The sequence below is a fragment of the Crotalus tigris genome, unplaced genomic scaffold (genome assembly GCF_016545835.1).
Source record: "Crotalus tigris isolate CLP2741 ecotype Arizona unplaced genomic scaffold, ASM1654583v1 scf7180000019004.2909048, whole genome shotgun sequence".
Classification (NCBI taxonomy): Eukaryota; Metazoa; Chordata; class Lepidosauria; order Squamata; family Viperidae; genus Crotalus; species Crotalus tigris.
The window spans coordinates 1714069-1735400 of NW_024097319.1; the positions used below are offsets into that span (position 1 = coordinate 1714069).

The 21332-nt window shown below is 36.4% G+C and overlaps 1 protein-coding gene across 8 annotated transcripts in view; it reads left to right on the top strand.

Annotated features, from left to right (window-relative positions):
• CFAP54 (cilia and flagella associated protein 54) overlaps positions 1-21332 on the top strand; it is a 186702-nt gene that overhangs the window by 85904 nt on the left and 79466 nt on the right. For all 8 annotated transcript variants that reach the window (XR_005558519.1, XM_039358159.1, XM_039358161.1 and 5 more), the window contains 6 exons: positions 6833-6917; positions 10575-10727; positions 13962-14171; positions 15482-15569; positions 18991-19197; positions 19652-19718. Coding sequence is in view for 7 of the 8 variants with exons in the window: in XM_039358159.1 (XP_039214093.1) it covers positions 6833-6917; positions 10575-10727; positions 13962-14171; positions 15482-15569; positions 18991-19197; positions 19652-19718 (810 nt within the window). In the remaining variant the exon portion in view is untranslated. The remainder of the gene's footprint in view (positions 1-6832; positions 6918-10574; positions 10728-13961; positions 14172-15481; positions 15570-18990; positions 19198-19651; positions 19719-21332) is intronic.

Here is a 21332-nt window from a genome sequence, read left to right on the forward strand (position 1 = left end):
TATTGTTTATGGATTGTTTGGCTGTTTAGGGGCTTGGCTGTGCTCTGATTGGATGGGGGGTTGGCTGTGCTCTGATTCGATGGGGGAGTGTTCTGTTTGGGTGGGGGCTTTGTTGTGTTCAGGTTAGTCTGAGTTGCAGGGGGATTTGAGATGGTGAGCTTCATTGCTGTTGTTCGGCTTCACATTCGTGGTCGTGCCTCATCTTCATGGTGGGTGTCAGTTTGCTTCTTGCAATGCAGCTCACCATCTCAAATCCCCCTGCAACTCAGACTAACCCGAGCACAACAAAGCCCCCATCCAAACAGAACACTGCCCCATCCAATCAGAGCACAGCCAAACCTCCATCCAATCAGAGCACAGCCAAGCCCCTAACCAATCAGAACACACCTCCACCCAATCAGAACACAGCCAAGCTCCCATCCAATCAGTTCATACCCCCACTAGCAGTTAAAAGGAAGAAACAGCTACGATCACACATTGCTCCTAGAAGCAAGAAGCCGAAAACACCAGCCTGAAGATGACGAATGGGACTTCATCGAAACGTCGGCAAGACACTTCCAATTTGACGCAGGAGAAAACCCGAATAACCAAAGATAGATAGATAGATAGATAGATAGATAGATAGATAGATAGATAGATAGATATGCATGCTAAAAATCTATTGATGAATGTAATAAATACGTTTTTACTTAGATGTAGTAATAAAAACTATTAGCTTAAATATGAGATAGATATCAAGAGAAAAAGAGAGAAGTATTAAATGTTGAAATAAGAGAAATTTTGGTTAAATTTAAGATATTTGGAAATTAACAGGAAATAAGAATGTTATATTATATTATTAATTAGTTGATGTAAGATGGTGAGAATTCAAATAGATGAAATGTGTACCTGAACATTAGATCTTGTGATGGATTATGATAAAGGGAATTGGGGTTATTTAAATTTGGAAATTATAAATATTAAATGTTAAATTTAAATATTAATGGGAAACTAAAAATTGGGAAAAACTAATTAGGACACTGATTGTCTATAAAGATGGAATGTTAAAATAACTAGGATATGTATAAACTAAAAATTATTGATAAATGTAAGAAAGTTATTTTTATTTAATCAATATAATAAGAATTGTATTAGTTTAAATATGAGACAGTAAATACTAAGGGGAAAAGAGAGGAAATATTTAATGTAATAGTTTGAGATTTGTACTAAAGATACTTGTATGTTATTGAATTATCGATTAACTCAGCCGCCACGTTGCTTTTTAAAAATTTAAATGTAAAACTAGAAAATCAATAGATTTTTTTAAAAATATAAGAATATAATATTTAGTTATGTATTGGACTGCCTGAAAAAGGTTTATGAATGGGCACATTAAAATTTTCCCCAGCTTAACAAAAATGATACCTAATCTAAAGATATTTTTCCTAGGACAAATGGGTAGGTTCTAAATCTCATTTCTAACAAGAAGACCCACCCTGACTCTCAGACTAGTTAGTGAGTAAAGAGAGCAGGCTTAATAGGAGTTCAATATCAGTCAACTTCTTTCTCTGTCCTTTCTCAGCTGCCAAAAAAGCCAACATAGTGCTAGGCTGCATTAACAGAAGGATAGAATCAAGATCACGTGAAGTGTTAATACCACTTTACAATGCCTTGGTAAGGCCACACTTAGAATACGGCATCCAGTTTTGGTTACCACAATGTAAAAAAGATGTTGAGACGCTAGAAAGAGTGCAGAGAAGAGCAACAAAGTTGATTAGGGGACTGGAGGCTAAAACATATAAGGAACGGTTGTTGGAATTGGGTATGTATAGTTTAATGAAAAGAAGGATGAGGGGGGACATGATAGCAGTGTTCCAATATCTCAGGGGCTGCCACAAAGAAGAGGGAGTCAAGCTATTTTCCAAAGCACCTGAGGGCAGGACAAGAAGATGGAAACTAATCAAGGAGAGAAGCAACCTAGAACTAAGTAGAAACTTCCTGACAGTTAGAACAATTAACCAGTAGAACAACCGGCCTCCAGAAGCGGTGAATGCTCCAATACTGGAAGTTTTTAAGAACAGACTGGACAGCCATTTGTCTGAAATGGTACAGGGTTTCCTGCTGAGCAGGGTGTTGGACTAGATCAAGGCTTTTCAACAAGTGCTATGGGTACCATATGTGGTACATTGACACCTGGCAGGTGGTACGCGACCATCCTAGAAAAGTGGTAGCGGGGGAGGGGAATGAGCTGAACCGGTGGCAGCACCACACAAGCCTGAGCGAGAGAAGGCTGGAGCTGCAGGGCTGTCAGGGCTAGCGGAAGCACTAGGATCAGGGCCAGGCTCCAGCTGGAGCTCAGAAGAAGCGCCAATCAGCATCTTCAGGGTCTTGTGATTTACATTCAGATGCTTGGCAACTGATTTATATTTATGATGGTCACAGTGTCCCAGGGTAAGGTGAAGTGACCAAAACCTGCTCCAACCACCCAGCAGATGGTGGGAATAAAAACCAAACACCCCTCCACCTCAACCCCGCTGCCAATCCTCAACAGAAATGCTCACAAGAATGAAAACCTCGGACAGGAGGAAGAGTGCGACCAGGCAGGCAGGCAGGCAGATGTCTTGCTCGGCTGTGGCTTGGGGGGCACTTTTTTCAGTGCCATTATAACTGTTGTAAGTCGATGACTACCTGTTCTTTATCACTTTTTTCCTTTTTTGGGGGGGGGGTCATTAAGTTTTTGACACCTTGTTAGGCGATTGGTGGTACTCGAATGTTGCTATATCTTAAAAGTGGTACAATGGGTGAAAAGGTTGAAAAGCTCTGGATAGATGACCTCAAAGATCCCTTCCAACTCTATTATTGTTGTTGCTGTTGTTAAAAATGATGATGATGATGATGATGATGATAATAACAACAACTTGTTTCCCTGAATCTCAAGTGTATTCTAAAAACAGAATTAGTTAACAAATATGTTAGAAAATTTTATTTTCTCTATTGGTGAAAAATAAATCAGAAGCTCTCACAGTTGACTGCATTTAGCTGATTCAAATAACTTTATATTTATATAAAAATATTTACAGTACCATTCTTCTTTACATCAACATAGCTTAATGAAGACTTCTTACAGAGACAGACCAGAGATAAAACTGAGACTGGAAATCCAGCTCCTAACTCAATACTCTTTTGCACAGACTCAGTAGCACTTTCTTCACATTGGCTGCTGAGTTACCACATGACTTCCTGCTCATGAATATTCCAACACTCCTCCCTTCATTACAGGAAGAGACATCAGACCTATTGACTTTATACACTTCTTTAATCGTGAAAAACCTTGTGCCACTAATCTGGCCTTATACTGTACATCATTATTTGGCAATACTTTTTTCTTATATACCCACTTACAACCCACAGCTTTGGTTCCCTGTGGCAAAGTCACTGATTTAAATACTTCATGGTCTCCCATGGATTTTATCTCTTTATCCATGGCCTCCTTCCATCTTTCTTGTTCAACTTTTGGTAATTCCAACACTTCTTTATAACTTCTTGGCTCATACCACACATTGCAAACCTTTACCTTGCTGGCAAGAATACCTGTCAGGCGGAATTCCTTTGTTACATCGCTCTGACCTACTTGGTATTAACTGCTCCTGTGTCTCAATTCTTTCAGGTTTCATGTCTTGTTCAGCCTCTCCTCCCTGAACATTGACATCTTCAATAATAATTTTTTTTATCATTAGATGAGTTATTGTCATTAAATAGATCACCATCATTAAGTGAGACATACCCAGAATTTGCATTAATTCTGTCCCAATTTTGTTCTGCAAAATTAGCAGACCTTGAAATTATAATTCTTTTACTTCCATCGCTAAAGCGATATCCTTTTGACCCTGGCTCATAGCCCACAAACCTGAGCTTTCTTGCCTTTTGCTGTCCTTTTCTTCTGATTACTTTCGGAATATGTACCCATGCGATACTTCCAAAAATTCTCAAATGTGCCAGTGATGGCTTTCTCCCATATAGAATGGCATATGGAGTATTATTAATGGAGGAACTCCACAGCCTGTTAACTATATAATTGGCAGTCAATACGGCTTCTCCCCAATATGACCTGCTCATACCAGAATCCTCTAACAATGAATCTTTCATTGTTTGCAAAACACCATTCCTTCTTTCAGCTACACCGTTCTCTGCTGCTGAGTAAGGATTTGTATGTCTGTGTCTTATCCCCAACTGCCCCAACCATTGTTGGAATTTAGTTGACATAAATTAAGTACCTCTATCAGTTTGCAACTGACACACTTTTTGTCTGTACCTTCTCTCTACAAAACCTACCCACTGTTTGAATTGTTGTAGCACCTCTGTCTTATCTCTAAGCAAGTAGCAAAACGAATACCTGCTATAATCATCAACAATTACCAGTGCATATTTTGCTCCTCCCAAATGGCTTGCATAGGTCCCACCAGATCTGCATGGACCAGCTTTAGAGCTCTTTTTGTTTGTCTTGTGCTATATTTACTAATTGGGAATGCCTTTGACTTCGATGCTTTGCATACTGCACAGTCCAAATATGTTTTGCATCCCTTCAAATTTAGTCCTTCTGCAAACTCTTGCATTTGCTGCAAAACTTTAAAGCTTGCATGACCAAGTCTTCTATGCAGAAGATGAACACACGAATCATGCTCTGAAACATTCTTAAATATATGGGAACATTGAATTTTTTGTCCCTGCAATACATATAGATTATCTTCCTTTATGCCTTCTGCACAAATATTCCCATTCCTTTTGATGAGACACTTCCCATTTACAAAAATGACTTCAAAACCTTGTTTGTCTAAATTAGACACACTTAACAAATTATGTTCCATCTCAGGTACACAAAGCACATTGGTAAACTTTGATTCCAAATATGGAATTTTTACATCGCCTTTTCCAATGACTTTTGCTTTCTGGCCATTTGCCAAAGCCACAGCTTCTTGTGCTACTGGAACAAACCTGCAAAATAATTCAGAGTCATTAACAATTGTTTAACTTGCCCCACTATCTATTAGCCACTTGTCTCTGTTGTTGCTATTGAAAACTTCTGCAACACCAAAATGTTCCTTTTTCAAATTAGTCTTCTTTGCATGCACAAATGTCATTTGCTGCAAATTGTTTCTCTGCAAACAGTTCCTTTGCAGATGGTTATTTGCTCCACAAATGTAGCAAGTCTTTTCCCGCTGAGCAGCTCTCTGCTTGCAAAATCTCTCCTTTGTTGCAATTTGGTCCTGGTCCAATCTGCTTGTTTCTTCTTCTCTGGAGACTTGCAGTCTGGACCCCCTCCTCAGGAATTTCTCCTCCTCGTGGCTGCTTCTAAAATGGCACTTTTCTTCTTCATTAAGCAAACATGCCTTTAAAGCCTCAAAATTTAAGTCTTGCTCTTCTTTGCACTCAAATATTGCAGAAACTGTGTCCCAGGTTTTATCTAAACTGTTCAACACCAATAAAACCTTCTGGGATTCAGGGAATTTAATCCCACGTTGTTCTAAGTCCAAAAATAAACTTTGCATTTTATTTAAATGCTGTTCCACAGATTCACCTGGTTGCAAACAGGCCCTGTAAAGTTTTCTTGACAATTGCACTATATTGCATACAGAAACATTCACATGCACAGCTCTCAACTTCAACCAAATCTCCTTTGCAGTCTTTAAATTTGCAACATTTAGAAATCGTTCATTATCTAAATTCAAGATGAGATAAGCCATTGCTTGATCATGGCTTCTCTGATCAACTGCTGCAAACACTTGTGGTGTATTTTCTACAATATACCACAGCTCTTTTGCTTTGAGCAAACATTCCATTTTAGCAGCCCACACAATGTAATTCTTCTGGTCCAAATGAGGCACACAGCTTTTCTTAAATTCCATTGCAGCCATTCTGCTAATTCTGCCTTGTTTTTATACTTTCTAAACACAGGCAATTTATTCCAGCTTTAAATTACAATGCAGTCCTTAGTAAGCTTTGGGCCCATAACCTGTTAGAAAATTTTATTTTCTCTGTTGGTGAAAAATAAATCAGAAGCTCTCACAGTTGACTGCATTTAGCTGATTCAAATAACTTTATATTTGTATAAAATATTTACAATACCATTCTTCTTTACATCAACATAGCTTAATTAAGACTTCTTACAGAGACAGACCAGAGGCAAAACTGAGACTGGAAATCCAGTTCCTAACTCAATACTCTTTTGCATAGACTCAGTAGCACTTTCTTCACATTGGCTGACTGAGTTACCACATGACTCTTCCTGCTCGTGAATATTCCAACAAAATATTTGTTTATTATTATTATTTTTTGACTGTGAAAAGCAGCCCTATCCTCCATATCACTTTGTGGGGATAAAGTGCTATGGTGCTAAGCAACCAGATTACCAGTTTGGGATTATGTGTATCACCTTGATTTCCAACTGGGCTGGATATAGTGAAGAGAACTGACACAATAGGAGGATTGCAATGATAGAATTGTCGTGTGAGTTCTGATTAGTTTGGGAAGCTTAGGTCAGATTACTATGTATGAGAGTTTGTAAGACTTAATTCTGAAAAGATTTGTCCCAAGACAACACTGTACTGGTGTTCAAGCACATCTTGTTAATAAGAATGTCCTATTTTTTGTTTAGTTTTTCTTGTGAAAATAATCCATTCTAGATAATGAATATTGGCTTTTATTATTTCTTTGCTTTTTTTGAAAATATGAATAACAGTGAAGCATTTTGCAGTTTTCAAATGTCTAATTTTAAATGTTTAAGAAGATTCATCTACTTAATCTGGTCATCTTAATTGAAAAGGCTGTAAACTATATCAGAAAATTCTCTCTTAAGTTATGTTGCAGAAACTTTGTTGCAAAAAACCTGTATGCTACTACAAAATGGAAAGGATCAACCGATCAACATTTTGATCATTTAGGTATGTAGATATGTAAATTATATTCTTTAAAAGTTTCAGAGTTCATGTTCTTTTGGATAATTAAATGTTTGTGTTCGTTTGGATTATTAGGATGATTTTTATGGATGGATAAGTTGTTTTGTTTCAATCATACGCAGATTATATTTGTTGCAAAGATTTGGTATATCAAATAACATGCATTTATATATTATTTTACCCTTATAAGATAACGGTAAAACCAATTATGTAGGTGTTTTATATTATAGCTAACAAAAATTGATTCAGTCAAGATAGTTCTAAATTGTGTATAAACTAATCACTTCAACTAATTCAACAAGAACAATAGTGTATATTAAAGAAAATACAATATATATTTACAGTTCAAATATCACAATTAATATAATACTCCTACATGCAAGTCTTTCAGTTCAATGGGGTTTATACAAGCTTCTGGAAGGCCATGAGAGTAGAAGTTGTTCTTGCCCGAATAGACAAATTATACAGTTAAAGAGAGGGAAGAGGAAAGACAAGGATGGAAGAAGAGAATGGAGGTGCATGATTACCTATTGTATGTGATTAGAATATTGCTTGAGCTAAGGAAATGTTTGTTTTTCATATATCGGAAGAGTATATACTGTATATACTGTTCCTCCATCAGTTAAAGATAACATTGATCTTTTGATAGACATTGAGAATCCTGGGGACATCTTGTCTAACAATTGTGCACAAACTGCCTGCCTTTCCCCAAAAATATATTTTAAAACAAAAGAAAAAAATTATCCATCAATTCTACATTCCATTGACACCAATTGAATATTCAACTGAATTCTTCTTCATTTTACAATATTGTAAACATCTCACATCTGGGAGAAGCAACTAAGATACAGGATCATGCTTGAAGCATCAACTCAACCCAATAGATTCTTTTCCTTCCTCTTATACCTCCACATTTGTTTCAGTGATCAATCCAAATCATTTAGACATTCTACTGAAGATTGATAGTCCCTCTGCACATGATTCATTTACTCTTGCCACAAATTCCAGCTCCAGACAAATTGACACTGATCATTGTTCTCAAGCTGATTTCACTGAGGATCCCATATTCACCATCTGATCAACTGCAATAATTTCATGTTTCTAGCCTGGATTTCTTCTGGATATATAATAACACAAAGCCTTCCACTTCTTTCTACACAGTCATAAGGTTACCCAACCTAACAATCTAATAGTCTAACAATCATGGGAATCATCTGGGTAATCTCCATTCCAATCTAAATTAGATATAACTGAAATTCTGTTGAATCACATTCAGCATAACTCTTTGGACCTCTTTTTCCCTGAATGACAAAAGAGATCTTCCCTGATTTCTTGCAGCATTGCTAATTGGAATGCCAAAAAGGACTATCTCAATACTTATAGGACTTAATATATAAATCTGATTTTGTTTTATTATAAAAGACTTAATTTCTAGACTCCTGATAGTACAAGATTGCTTAACATACCCCATTAATGTAGTGTCTAGTGCCAAAAGACATTGTACATAGGAAATAATTCTACACTGATATTAAATAATTTCTTATGCTTAATTATATGATTGGAGCCATTTGAACACATATCATTATATTCTAAGCCAGATATTCTAATTATAAATACCTACCTTCCCATTAGTAAATTGATTGGTTTAACAAATAGTGGATGGGATAAACTGGACAATTATCTTAATCCTCTTGGGAAACATCCAGAAATGATCTTATGTTGCAGGTAACCTCAACATCAGATTTGGCAATAGCAACTAGGTTCTGTCCTCTTATTTATAGCCATATTTCTCTCTATTAATATTACCCTGGAGTCCAGCTGTATCATTGGATCAGAGTATCAGTAAAATAGTCTGATATTTATTATGCATGGCCAAAAGATGTAGGCTTTGTATAGTAAATGGTGTAGTAGATGATAACCTTAATGGTGATCTCACCTATTGGGTTCCATTACAATCAATTATATGTTAATGTTGCATGGAAATTTAATTTAAATTCAATCTCTGCTGAGATAGTGATTACTTACTCACTGTTCTTACTTCAGCTGGGACTTGACCATTACCCAGTGGAGTGTTCCACCTAGGTTAGGGACAATTATTTCAACTTAGTCATGTTTAGATTTAGTTTAGTTCTAGGAATGGTCCAAAAAAGCTGTAAGAATGAAACAGTGATTTCTTGCTTTTGATCAGTCCCTTGAACTATGTGATCTATCCTGATTCTCAAATTTTCCAGAGGTTTTATCTCCATTTAATGCTTTGTAATATAACCTTCAGAGATCAGTACCAATTTATCAACATCATATGAATAAATCTCATCTTAGGTAGAAACCTAGGTTTGATTTAGACTGCAGGGGTATCGAATTCGTAACGTCACGTGACGTCTCCTAACATATAATGACTTTTTTCCATTGCTGGCAATGGGGTGGGTGCGGTTTCGTAATGATGCATCCGGCCTGTGGGCCGGCAGTTTGACACCCCTGATATAAGCCATTGTAGATTTAATGACAGTTTTCAAATGTGATAAATCCAGCAGCTATCTCACCATTAAGAATCAATTATTAGATCTCAAAGAAGATGAAAAGAATATACATAAAGTTTTCATGTGCTGGCCATGTCATTTTAAGCTTTTATGTGTGTATGCTACATTTCACTGGTTACTCACAATAAAAGTATGTGTGTGTATTATTAATTTCATTTTAATAACAATCTGAAGTTGTAAAATATTTGCTAGCCCTAGAACTAAATTCTATTCTGAGAGCGTGGACTTATTTTATTTAAGCCCACATAGCATAGGTTTAATGTTTATAAACCTTTTATCTATTTACTTTGATTTTCTTATTTTTTCTTCAGGCTTTTTGATTCTGCTTTTTGCATTGAAATAATGTAAACATTTGTCTTTGTGTGTGTGTATTTACTTAGTAGTTTAGGAATTTAATATTTTAGCATCTTTTTTACAAAGAAATTTTACAATTTAGTCAATTAGTTTTGAGTGTCAAGCCCCATGGACTCGACATTGACGGGGGGGAGGGAGACGATACCGGGGAGGAGGCCAGCGATGCCGCTGAATGGCTGAGAAGCTGCACGGCTCGGCAGCCAGACAGCTGTTCGGTGTGGGAGGCCCAGGGAGGAGAACAGAGGCAAAGACGCCCGCCAGGAGGAAGACAGCGGGGAGATAGCGGGGAAGAGGCTAGCGCCAGAGGCTAGCGGCAAGGACAACGCCCAGGGAGACGCCAGAGACAGTCCTACCTGGCCACTGGCCACAGGCAAAGCTGTTGAACAGCTGAGCAGCTGCGCGTCTGACAAGCAGCTGATCAGTGCAGGAACGGCACCTGGCAATACGAACTGAACCACTGAACAGAGAAGAGGGCCAGAGGCTCTTGATGCTGTTCTTAACTGTAGCCACCGTATGCTGGCTAGGTGGCTAGGCTTTTTTAGAATTCTACTATTTATATTTATAGCATTTTCCAGTTTGAACCATTGCCTATGTGTCTAAATTTGAACCCTGTAAGTTGATCCATGACTGTAATAAAGATACTACTAGAAGTACTTTGAATAAACTTATGTGTAATTTTACTTTTGTATATTACATATTTGTTACATTGACATACTTAGAGTTTATTAAAATAACCATGGCTTCATTATAGGTATCAGTCAAACAAGGTCACTATTATCTGTTCCTCTGGATCTGGTGGATACGCTAAAATGTTTTAGAGAAACTCTGGAACAATCAAAGCACCATAGTAGAGCCCTTAAATACAGCAGGAAATTGCTTTCTTTATTTCTTGCTCATGTGCGAGGTGAGTACCTTTCATTAGAAATTGGATGTATATATGTATAAAACTGTAAATAGACTTTAAAAAGTCAAATATTGAAAAAATTGTGCATATATGTGTAAGTATGAATACACACACACACACACTGATTTGATGTTGGAATAGTTAAATTTTTTGACTATTCTATTCAAACAATCCACACTAATAATTATTAGAATTGTAATAAAACTTTAACTACATGCCATTGTGTATATGATGTCTGATGAATTAATTTTCATATTGCTATAGAGAAACAAACTGAAGCATTCATAATAATAATTTAATAACAATATATACTGTCCTATTTACTTCATGCTTATATAAATTATATTGGCACAATTTGAAATTAAGAATCCCCCCCAAAATAACGGGTTTTTTCAGATCTTCTTTAAAACGAGCGTAAAGATAAATGCACAAGAAACATAATTTCCAAACTTTTCTTTAGATTGAATTAGCAGTTTTCTCCAAAAACCAATTTCTAAGATACTGGCTGATATGCATAGGAACAAAGTAATTTAGAAAGAAGTAAATTGGTTTATATTTACATTAATGTTCCAGAAAGATATAACCAAATGCCATTCTATCAATAGAATATCAGAGCTCTTATATAGTTACATCTCTCAGACTCCTTTACAGAAACTTTTTGAAGTTTATAATTTCTCAAGTAATGTTTTACCAAAATATTAGGTAAATTTTGACTTTTTAAAAAGGGAAAATTGTAATGTTATTATTTAAATTTTTAATGAAAATTTCAAACAAGTTTGAAATTTTCATTGCTTTTTTCAAGTAATAAACTCTTTTAACATTGCCAAATTTCTTATGAAATAGTTTTCTTTAAAGAAATAGAAATCTTTTGATTTAGAGGGTTTCTAGAAAAGGACTAGCATGTTTTCTTGGTTTCTGATGATATTTTATGAATCTAATATAAAAATGTTCTATTTGAAAATTGATTGAATGGATTTACTCTTTAAAGTATTTTCAAATATATTTAGGACATTTGTATAAAATAATATACATTATAGAGATATCCATAGGCAAAAACCCATAGCAGTTCAGAGATATAGTATTGGAGTACCAAATAACCCATTACAGTCCAATATCATGATGGTTGTAAATTGGGTTTATCACATGACAAAGTGTTCTGCTTTATGCTCTCTAAGAATTCTCTTGCGTTTTGAACTCAAAATGTCTGCTGCTAAAACTCAGAATAACTCTTTCAATTTGTCTCATCCTAAATAATATCTTCTTCTGTTTTAATTTATCAGTTCAAGAAGGTGCATTATTATTATTTTTAGATGGGATTCTGATGGGTATTTTTTTGAACAGTATTACATCTATGTTGCCTATATTTAATTTGTACTGAAGTATTGTTGTAGAATGTGGTTTCTTGTTCTCTTCCTAACAAAGTACACTAAATATCTCTTGTACATTTGCTTTGGTTTATCTAATGTTAATTCTAAAACCCTTATTCATTTCTGCTTCCATTAAGTTCTTCCCATTCCAAAAATGTTTATAAGCCCAAACTATCCTGCCTTGTAGGTTTTTCTATAACTGCCTCAACCACAGGCAAAGTTCCTTCTCTCTCAATTGTGCTAATATCAAATTACCTTTTTCTATATCTTGGCTTATTTCTTCAGTCTTAGTTTCCAAGATTCTTTAATTTGTTAAACTCTGCCTTTAATCTATATTAATACTTTTATTATCTATGGAAGCTGTCACAGTCTCCAGTAAGGAAAATGATGAATTAACATTATCTCCAAAAGTTTGGAGATTAACCAGAGGCTGGAATTGCAATTGGGAGAGGTGATTGATTTTGTGGAGCTTCTCCAGAAAAAGCAGAAGATGTAGATCACTATGTGTGATCTGGACAGCTGCTTCTTATGAGGACACCTGCATGATCCAAATGGATTCTGTGGGCACCTCTGGAATAAGAGTAGCTAGGAACCAAGAGAGCAGGATCACAGCTTCAGTGGAACATTTAAGGGATGCTAGTCTGCTCGAATCTCCCTTCTTAAATCACTTTGGATTACAAATATTTAAGTAACAAAGAGATCTTCAGAATAGCACTTTAATTGGACCATCTGGTGAGTGTTCCTATGGCCATAGAGTAATTAATAGAACAAGAAATTTATAAAAATTAACTGATAGCAAAAAGTGTGTAAGAATTTAGGTTAAAAAAGTTTTAAACAGATAAAGGATCCAGGGGAACTTTTTGGACTTTATTTTAAGGAATTAATTGAATAAACAAATATCATATACCTTCACGGGAAAGTATTTTGGTTGGTTCACCAAAGAAAATGACTGATCAACGATAAGGTACTCATAAAAGAGCCAGACAAGAGGTGTCTAAGAACTGTTTGAAGAAATATTGAAACATATACAAAGAAAAAGCATTGCGCCTTCATCCAGGAATTCCCATGAAATTTATGTATGAACACAAATAACCTCCTATTCACTGTGGTATTATAGCAAGATTCTCCCAGGTACATAAACTAAAAAATAATAGAAAATAATAAAGCTACCACCAATCATTCCACTCCCATCCTATTCCATAATGCTCAGTCTGTTGTAGTTCTCCCAACAACTGATCCAGGCCTAGACCAAATATCCCCTCTATCCTTTTGAAGGCTTGTGGGCCTGATAAGAAAAAATGTCAAGAGTAGCTTCTTTTAACCCAAGCCTAGAAGAATGTAGCTTCCTGGAGATGGTAGAGCTGGACTGAAGGCTGTTGAATGCAGTTACTGCTCTGCACACTTTTGAACATCAAATCTGTAAAGGTTGAAAATGTTATATAAACTTGAGACTTTTGTTATTTCTGATGGAATGTAATGGGGCTCCAGCAATTATTCTTCCAGTTTATTTTGAAAAATTGCTTTTTATTTAATTCCATTCATTAATGTAAATCAGAAGAAACTTGATTTGGAGGTGCCAAACTACTCCCTTTTATAAATATAACAATATTATATCATCTCTTCCACAAGATGAGGAAAAGAAAAGAAATTTGTGTGAGGGAAGAAAAGACCTAGGAAAGGGAGCATGTGATAGCATAGGTATTCTCTAATGTTTTAAATTTAATTAAAATCAGTTGTACATCGTGAAATATATCTACTTTCAGTATGAGTCTCTGTAATAATAGTATAATATGTAATGTTATATTCAGAATCTCTAATCTGTAAGGACAACTAAGATGTTTTCATTAAATCTACTTTATAAAACAAGACTCTTCTGGAAGATTAAATACAAAAATATATGCAAACCAAAAGACTTCACATGGAAAAGTGGGATTTACTATGGGAGCTGAGTTGACGTATGAACCAGAACCACCTGATCTTTCAGTAGAAAGTTTTACTTGCCTCAGTATGGTTGAGAACAACTCAATTCCCCAGTCAAAACTCCCAGTAGTGATCTCTTCATATGAACGAACGCTTGGTAAGTTTATAATCCGTTCTATTTCATACATTGAATTACCATATAATTTGATAGGAAACTTGAGCACATGTTGTGCTTGCAGAGATTTATTATTTTAAAATGGTTCGGAGAGAGGAACACAGTAAGGAGCTGGTGTTTTAGCAGACAGATAGTGGAGTTCCAGTAGAATTCCAGTTCCAGCTATTGCTTTCTTTTTTTCCTCTCTGATAAGAGAGAGATTGAATAGCTACTGGTAAGATTCATCTAACAGTAATTAATAGATAAAGAGAATTGGTTTCCCAGCAAAATCAGTACAAAAGTATATGTACTTCTAGTAGTATGCAAAATATTTGCCAGTTCAACTGTTCTAAACAACTGTTTTAATTTAAAACAGTTGCTTACAGTGTAAATCATCCACCTCAGTCATTGTGGAATTGTTTCAGGAACACAGTAGCTCTGTTTCAACCTTAAAACACTTTTGCAATTATTGAAACTACAGCATTTTAGTTCAAGAGGAGATGTAGGAGATAACCAGGCTGAACCTGAGGGAGGGGTCAAACGTCATCAGTCATGAGTCGTGCTCACAAGAAATCTAAGTCCAGTCCACCTTGATTTTCTTTTTATTCTTAGCTCTTGCTATTTTCCCTTGGCCGTTAGTATTCATATTCTTGTAGAGACCTTTATATGCATTTGAATTTTCTGGATCTCCTGATTTCCCTGGCGCTGACATTAATCTAAACTTAGATCTCTTGTGGGCACAAAGAGACTCATGATTGATGATGCGTTTGACTCCTCTCTCAGGCTTAGCCTGGTCATCTCTTACAAGATATTTTTTTCTTATTTTACACTACTGCAAGCTTGAAATGGGTCATTTTGAATGCAAAAATAATTGCCTTTAAAATATTTTGTAATTTCGTATTACAGACATGGCAAGAATTTTTAAAAGAAAGAAAATAAAAATACAAAATGCTAACACAGATTTGTAATAGTTCCCAGAGTCAAATACACCATCCTGGAAGTATGCTGAGCCCCAACTCCATTCTCATCTGGAAAGCCTTGAAGACCACTTTATTTCAGCAGGCCTTTGACCCATAGGATGATTGTGGCAAATGTTAGTTTATTATTGTTTTAATTGTTGGTGGAGTTTTAATGTGTTTTAAAATGTGTTTTGTACTACCCTGAACTTTCTGATTGGATAGTGTACTAAAATGGTAGACTAATTAATATAGAAAAACACAATAATTTATTTTAAACCATTCATATTTACGTTTCTCTAAATATATTTACTATTAAATATTCGAATATTTCCCCCTCAAATTGATGAAAAACAGAAACTCTTCAAACAAATAATCAGCATGGTCTCATGGTCCAGGCTTTTCATGAACTTGGAAATCTGCGTTTTTTCACAGGAAGCACAAGGTATTAGCATTCTTACATTTTCTGTTTCAATCTGCACCTTGTAAAATTAGTAAACTGTATAACCACTGTAGAGAAATAATCTAGTAATGGGGCATGCAAACTCACAATTTTCAACAGAATTATAATAAAAGGTTTCACTCTTCTAAATTCCTCTTTGCCTTTTTTTCCATTCTCTTTTGTTCATTCCTTTGAAGGAGTGAAATTAAAAAAAAAATTACTACTAATTTTCTACTTTCCTTATCTGATTTATGTTTGTGTTTGTGTTTTTCTTCCTAGCTAGCTAACTAGTTGGACTATACTAACAGAAGAAAATATTTGTAGTTCAGAATTGCACTGTGTGGTCCTTGGTGCTCTCTGATATTGGTTGTTTTCTTGCAGATGTCTATGGACATTCTCAATCATCCAAGTCAGGGTTATCCCAAATGTGCTTTTCAAAAGGCAATTTGACTTTCTTACTTTTTTTTTAAATGTCACTTCTCATCCAAGAAGCTTTTTCAGTTCTGACTGAATGATGGGGAATGGAAGGATTTACATTTTTTACAGTCATCTGGTTAGCACTCTGAAGGTTGGTTGTTAGCTCTCTTGGTCATTGAGGTCACTTGGGGATTTTTCTGTACCTCGGGGGTCACTGAATCAGAATACAAATGGGTGTGGAACCTTCCTGGGACTGTTGAAAGTTCTGTGTTGTAGACAGGAGATAGGTGATGTTGTATCCTTCCTCTCTGTTGAGAAAGGGTTGTTCAATTTTAAAACAGATGGCCTCTTTTACCCCTCTTTCAAACCTTGGTCCTCTCTGTCCAGAATGTGAACTTTGCTGTCTTCAAATGAGTGGCCTTTTGTCTTTCAAATGCAGATGAACTGCTGTATCTTGTCCTGATAGGTTTGAAAGAGGGGTAAAAGACACCATCTATGTTAAAATTGAACAACTGAACAAAGGGGGAAGGATACAACATCACCTATTCTACAACACAAGAACTGATGGGTTTGTTGTGCCATGCATTCGTGAAGTGGTTGTTTTGTTTCTCCATTGCATAGTTTTATCTCTGGGGTGGACAAGCTTCTGCCTTACTGTATTCTTCGGTTTAAAATATGCACACATGTTATGTTGGTTGAAAATCCTCCTGAGCTTTTCAGTTATTCCTGCAATTTATGGAATGACAATGTTGTTTTGTTTGTTGTTCTGTTATGGAGGAGCTCCTGCTGGATATTTTTCTGGATTTGATGAAGGCCCGGTTGGGATAACTACAAGTTCTGAGGGCTTCCTTGATGTGTTTTAGTTCTTTTTTTTTTCCTTTTTTGCCGGTAGGCAAACCTTCAGTCTGGTGGTGTAGAGTTCTGATCATTCCCATTTTGTGCTGCAGTGGGTGGTGAGAATCAAAATGTAAATACTGACTTATGTGTGGGAATTTTCTGTATTCTTCAGGGTTGAGGCTTCTGTCTTCCTTAATGTGTACTGGAAAGCCAGGAAAGCCAGTCTATTTTCCTTAACATCTTCCTGTACCTGTCCACAGAGTTGATGTGTTTGTGAAAGCTTCCATTTCCTGTGTTTTAATCTTGACCCAAGTATCGTCTATTTACCTATACCATTGAGTGGGTAGAATTCCTGGGAAGGAGTTTAGGCCTTTGGTTTCTACCTCTTCCATGTAGAGATTGGCCACAATTGATGACACGGATGAACACATGTGTTTTTATCTGTAGAAATCTTCATTGTATTTAAAATAGATAGTGATCAGGCAGAGGTCCACATTGCACATATGTGGTCTGGGATGAGATTAGTTCTTTCATCTAATGTGCTGTCTTATAGCAGTTGTTTCTTCACTAACATGGCAGCTTCAATTTTTGGAATGCAGATGAAGAGTGAAGTCACATCATAAAAAACCATAGTCTCATCTGGATCCAGTTTTACTGACAAAGTCAGTAAAGGTACTGTTGCTGACCAGAGGAGTTAATAAAATGATTAGATGTTTCCCAATGTTGTAAGTGAAAGAGTTGATGTTGCTGACAATTGGTCTGAGTGGAGTTCCCTCTTTGTGGATTTTGGGGAATCCATATATGTATGGAGTGGCTTCCCAGAGTTAAAGGCAGTAGTATTGTGGCTTGTCAATGACCTTGTCCTTCAGTAGTTGGTGCAGGAAATCGATGACCTTTTTCTTACAACTGCTTGATTACAACTGGTTGCCAAGAGCCCCACAATCATTTGCAATCCTCTCTGCCAGTTTTCCCAGAAATTCAGTGGGAAAGCTGGCAGGGAAAGTTGCAAATTGTTACTGCCTGATTTTTCCTTTTCTCCATGCCCGGAATGGGATGACTTAACACCACCAACTTGCTGCTGCCAGTTAGCCATCGCCAGCTCACCTCTGCTAATTTGCTGCAGTACAATTCCCCACAGCCAAGTCACCGTGGGGACAATTTGCCATGGAGACAACTCACTGCAAATAGCCAGAGGGAGAGCCAGGTGGCTGAGCGAGCAGGTGGACAGAGTGTACATTGGGACGGATGGTGATGAGGGGTGGTGGGTGGGAGCTTCCTGTTTTCACATTCCCCCATCACTGCTACCACATTGAACACACCTGGCATGATGACATGGCAGCTACATGCCCATGTGGCAGCATCAGCGGTTCCATGCCTGGTGTGGTGGCATCAGCAGTGATAGCTTTGCACTTGGCATGGCGGTGGCATCAGCAGTAGTTCTGTGCCTGGCATGGCAGCAGCACAAGGGGTGTGAAAATGGCCACTTGCCCCAACATGCTCTGTGCTATGTCCACCCGCTTGCCCGCCTGTCCAACTTTCTGGCTGCTGTGGGGAGTTGTCCCCATGGCGAGTTGTTGTGTGGAGTTGTCTTGTGGTGATTTAGTGGCAGTGAGTTGGCAGAGACAAGTTGGCTGTGGCGAGCTGGTGGCGGCGAGTTATCCTAGACCCTCCAAGTGAATAAAGTTTGGATCTTTGGGATCCCCACTTATTTTCTACAGCCCAAGACAGAAGTTCACGAACTCTTCATTTGCAGATGGGAACTCCTTTACTGGACTGGAGAAATAAAGATCTTGAAGGATCTTGAAGATCTAAGCCTTGTTTCTCCAGCGGTGCGCAGGAGTTCCCTTTTGCATATGGAAAGGAGCTTCCTGCCTTTCTTCAGCAGGCAGCTCTTTCACTCTCTCCATTTAATGACCTTCGGGTTTACTTAACAAATGCAACTGGAGAACTGGGATCACAGTCGTTGAATGAAGCAGTCATGTGGGCATCACATTTAACAAATACTTTACTCATTACTGAGATTCCAAGCCACAATTGTCGTCATGAATCAGAGATTACTTGTACTTTAATTGCTTTCTATAACTTTTTAATTCCATTGCATTTAACAATAGAGATATGCAAAATCACCTTCCATTTGAATATCAGTAATGTAAGTTTTAATGTATCTCAGAATTGCTTTCAAATGCTGGTGTCAGGGCCTTGATACAGCTCTCAAAATGGATAATGCACTTCATCAGTGGCAAGAATTAGATGATTCATCAGAGAAAACCACTGGTAACTTGTCAAAAACATCTCAAGTTTACTCTGAGAAGTTTATTTCTCGGGCTGGAATTTGGGGTTGCTTACAAGGCGCAATCTTAGCAGCTAAAATAGCTCAGTAAGTATATTTTCTATTCACTAATCTAAAATTTATTTTTTTTACATAATGATTTAATTTCACAGAAATTCAGACCAATGATTCCTACATTTTATATTTATTGTGAATACAGGGCTTTCTCTGTTCCAACTAGAAAAAAAATCTTACAATCTTACTTCATATTATATTCCTATTGTATTTTTGCATCGTCACGATTTTATACAAATTCCTGGTAGGCAGACTAGCATATTTTTTTTTTTGTCTTTTAGCATCTCTTCAATTACGTACATTGTATTCAGAGATCTTAATTAATAGAAATTATATGAAACCAAGATACTGACCAATTTTATATATCAATGTCTGATGAAATCTCTGAGAAAAATGTCTTTATTTTAAAGCTCAAATATTTATTTTGGCATTTTACATGAGCCACAAACTACACTGTTTAACTATATTGCTTGGTTTTTGCATTTAGGCATTCATTACAGTACAACATTAAACTAAGAACCAAAACCTGCATTTTATCTGCTGTCCTCTTCAAGGTAATTAATAGATGTATTGAAAAGTAGACATTATATAGTAATCTGTAGATAAATGTTTGTTTTTGAATTGCAAATAGAAAATTATGCTGTGATATGGTGAATGTGCATGTATATCGATAGATCTTATAACTTGTAAGTTATAAATGATAAGTCATTTATTTATTTGGAAAAGCTGGAAAGTACTTTCATATCAAATAACATTAATTGGTAACCATCATGGAGCTATATTACAGATAAATGATTATCATAATTCTTATCCAAATATGTCTTAGCAATATGCTTTCATTTATATATGCATAGTCAGAAGGAATCAGCCAGGAGTACCTATAAGAGAAGAACGAAATGTAGAATACTTCCTAAGTCCACAAACACTAGTACTTTCAAAACAAATAATGCAGAATACTTGCTCAGTACTTTGCATTATAGTGCAGTATATACTTTTCAGTCCATTGCAGGATTCAATCCATGGATCAGCAAGTGGTCTATTGTGGTTCCAATACCCACTCCATAAGATATTGTGGAATGGGCAGAATTTACATATGTTCTGAACAGATTCTTGTACAATAATACAGATGGAGATAAAAGTTAACAAAGTAGGACAATAGTCCTTGACTTATGGCCATATTTGGGACTGGAATTTCTGTAGTAAGTTGGTGTGATTGTAAATTGAATCCTCGCCTGACCGGATCTGATTATACAACCATTTTTACTTGGAACCATTGTTAATCATTGTTAAATGAACGGTCGTAAGTTGAGGGCTCCCTGTATTTGAAATTGGACAGATTGCAAGACCTCTTTAAGAGGTCTTTGTGGCACTGGTAATATATGGTTACATAATCTCATTTTTGCATTTCTACGTGTTGGATGTGGGTGAACTTTAAAAAAAGATTTGAAAACTTTAGTTAGCCTGAAATACAATTATGAAGTTATAAATTGAGACTGGATGATAAGTTATATAGTACTACTATTAGATTATTTCTGGGCCCAGTTCAAGGTGTTGATTTTGATCTTTAAAATCCCAATTTACTTAGAGTTGCTATATCCTAAGGCATAATAGGTGTTATGTATTGATATTAAGAGTTGATGTGTTTGGTTTAAATGTGTCTCCAATCATTTTGGAGGGAAAGTTAAGTTTAAGTTTGAGCAGGAAAACACCATTTAATTTGATTGGTCGCCGCCTAGAGGCAGCAAGTATAAATAGCCATCATTCTGCGGTTAAGCCAGTTCTGTTTTCTGTTGCAATAAATAACGTTGCATTAAACCGGTCTGGTCAATGCCTCCAAAAACCCACTATGCAACAATAATGTCCTGTAGTTTCCAACTGGGGCACTCTAATCTTCCTTAAAGGCCTTCTCCTGAGTGCCTGACAAATGCAGTTAATCAGATGACTCTGACCTTCAGAGTTTTAGGATCTTTTGGAATAGCCTTTCAAGAGATTTATTCCCCCCCCCCTTCTTCCTCTCTCTCCCTACATTCTTAAATCAACATTTCTCTTCCAGCTATTCCTATGGTTAAGATTTTAAAAACAAACAAAAGGCCTACCATGGCTTATTTGGCAATAATTATGCTTATCTTTGTTTTGATAATAAAGCTATCAATTTGTTCAATTCAGAT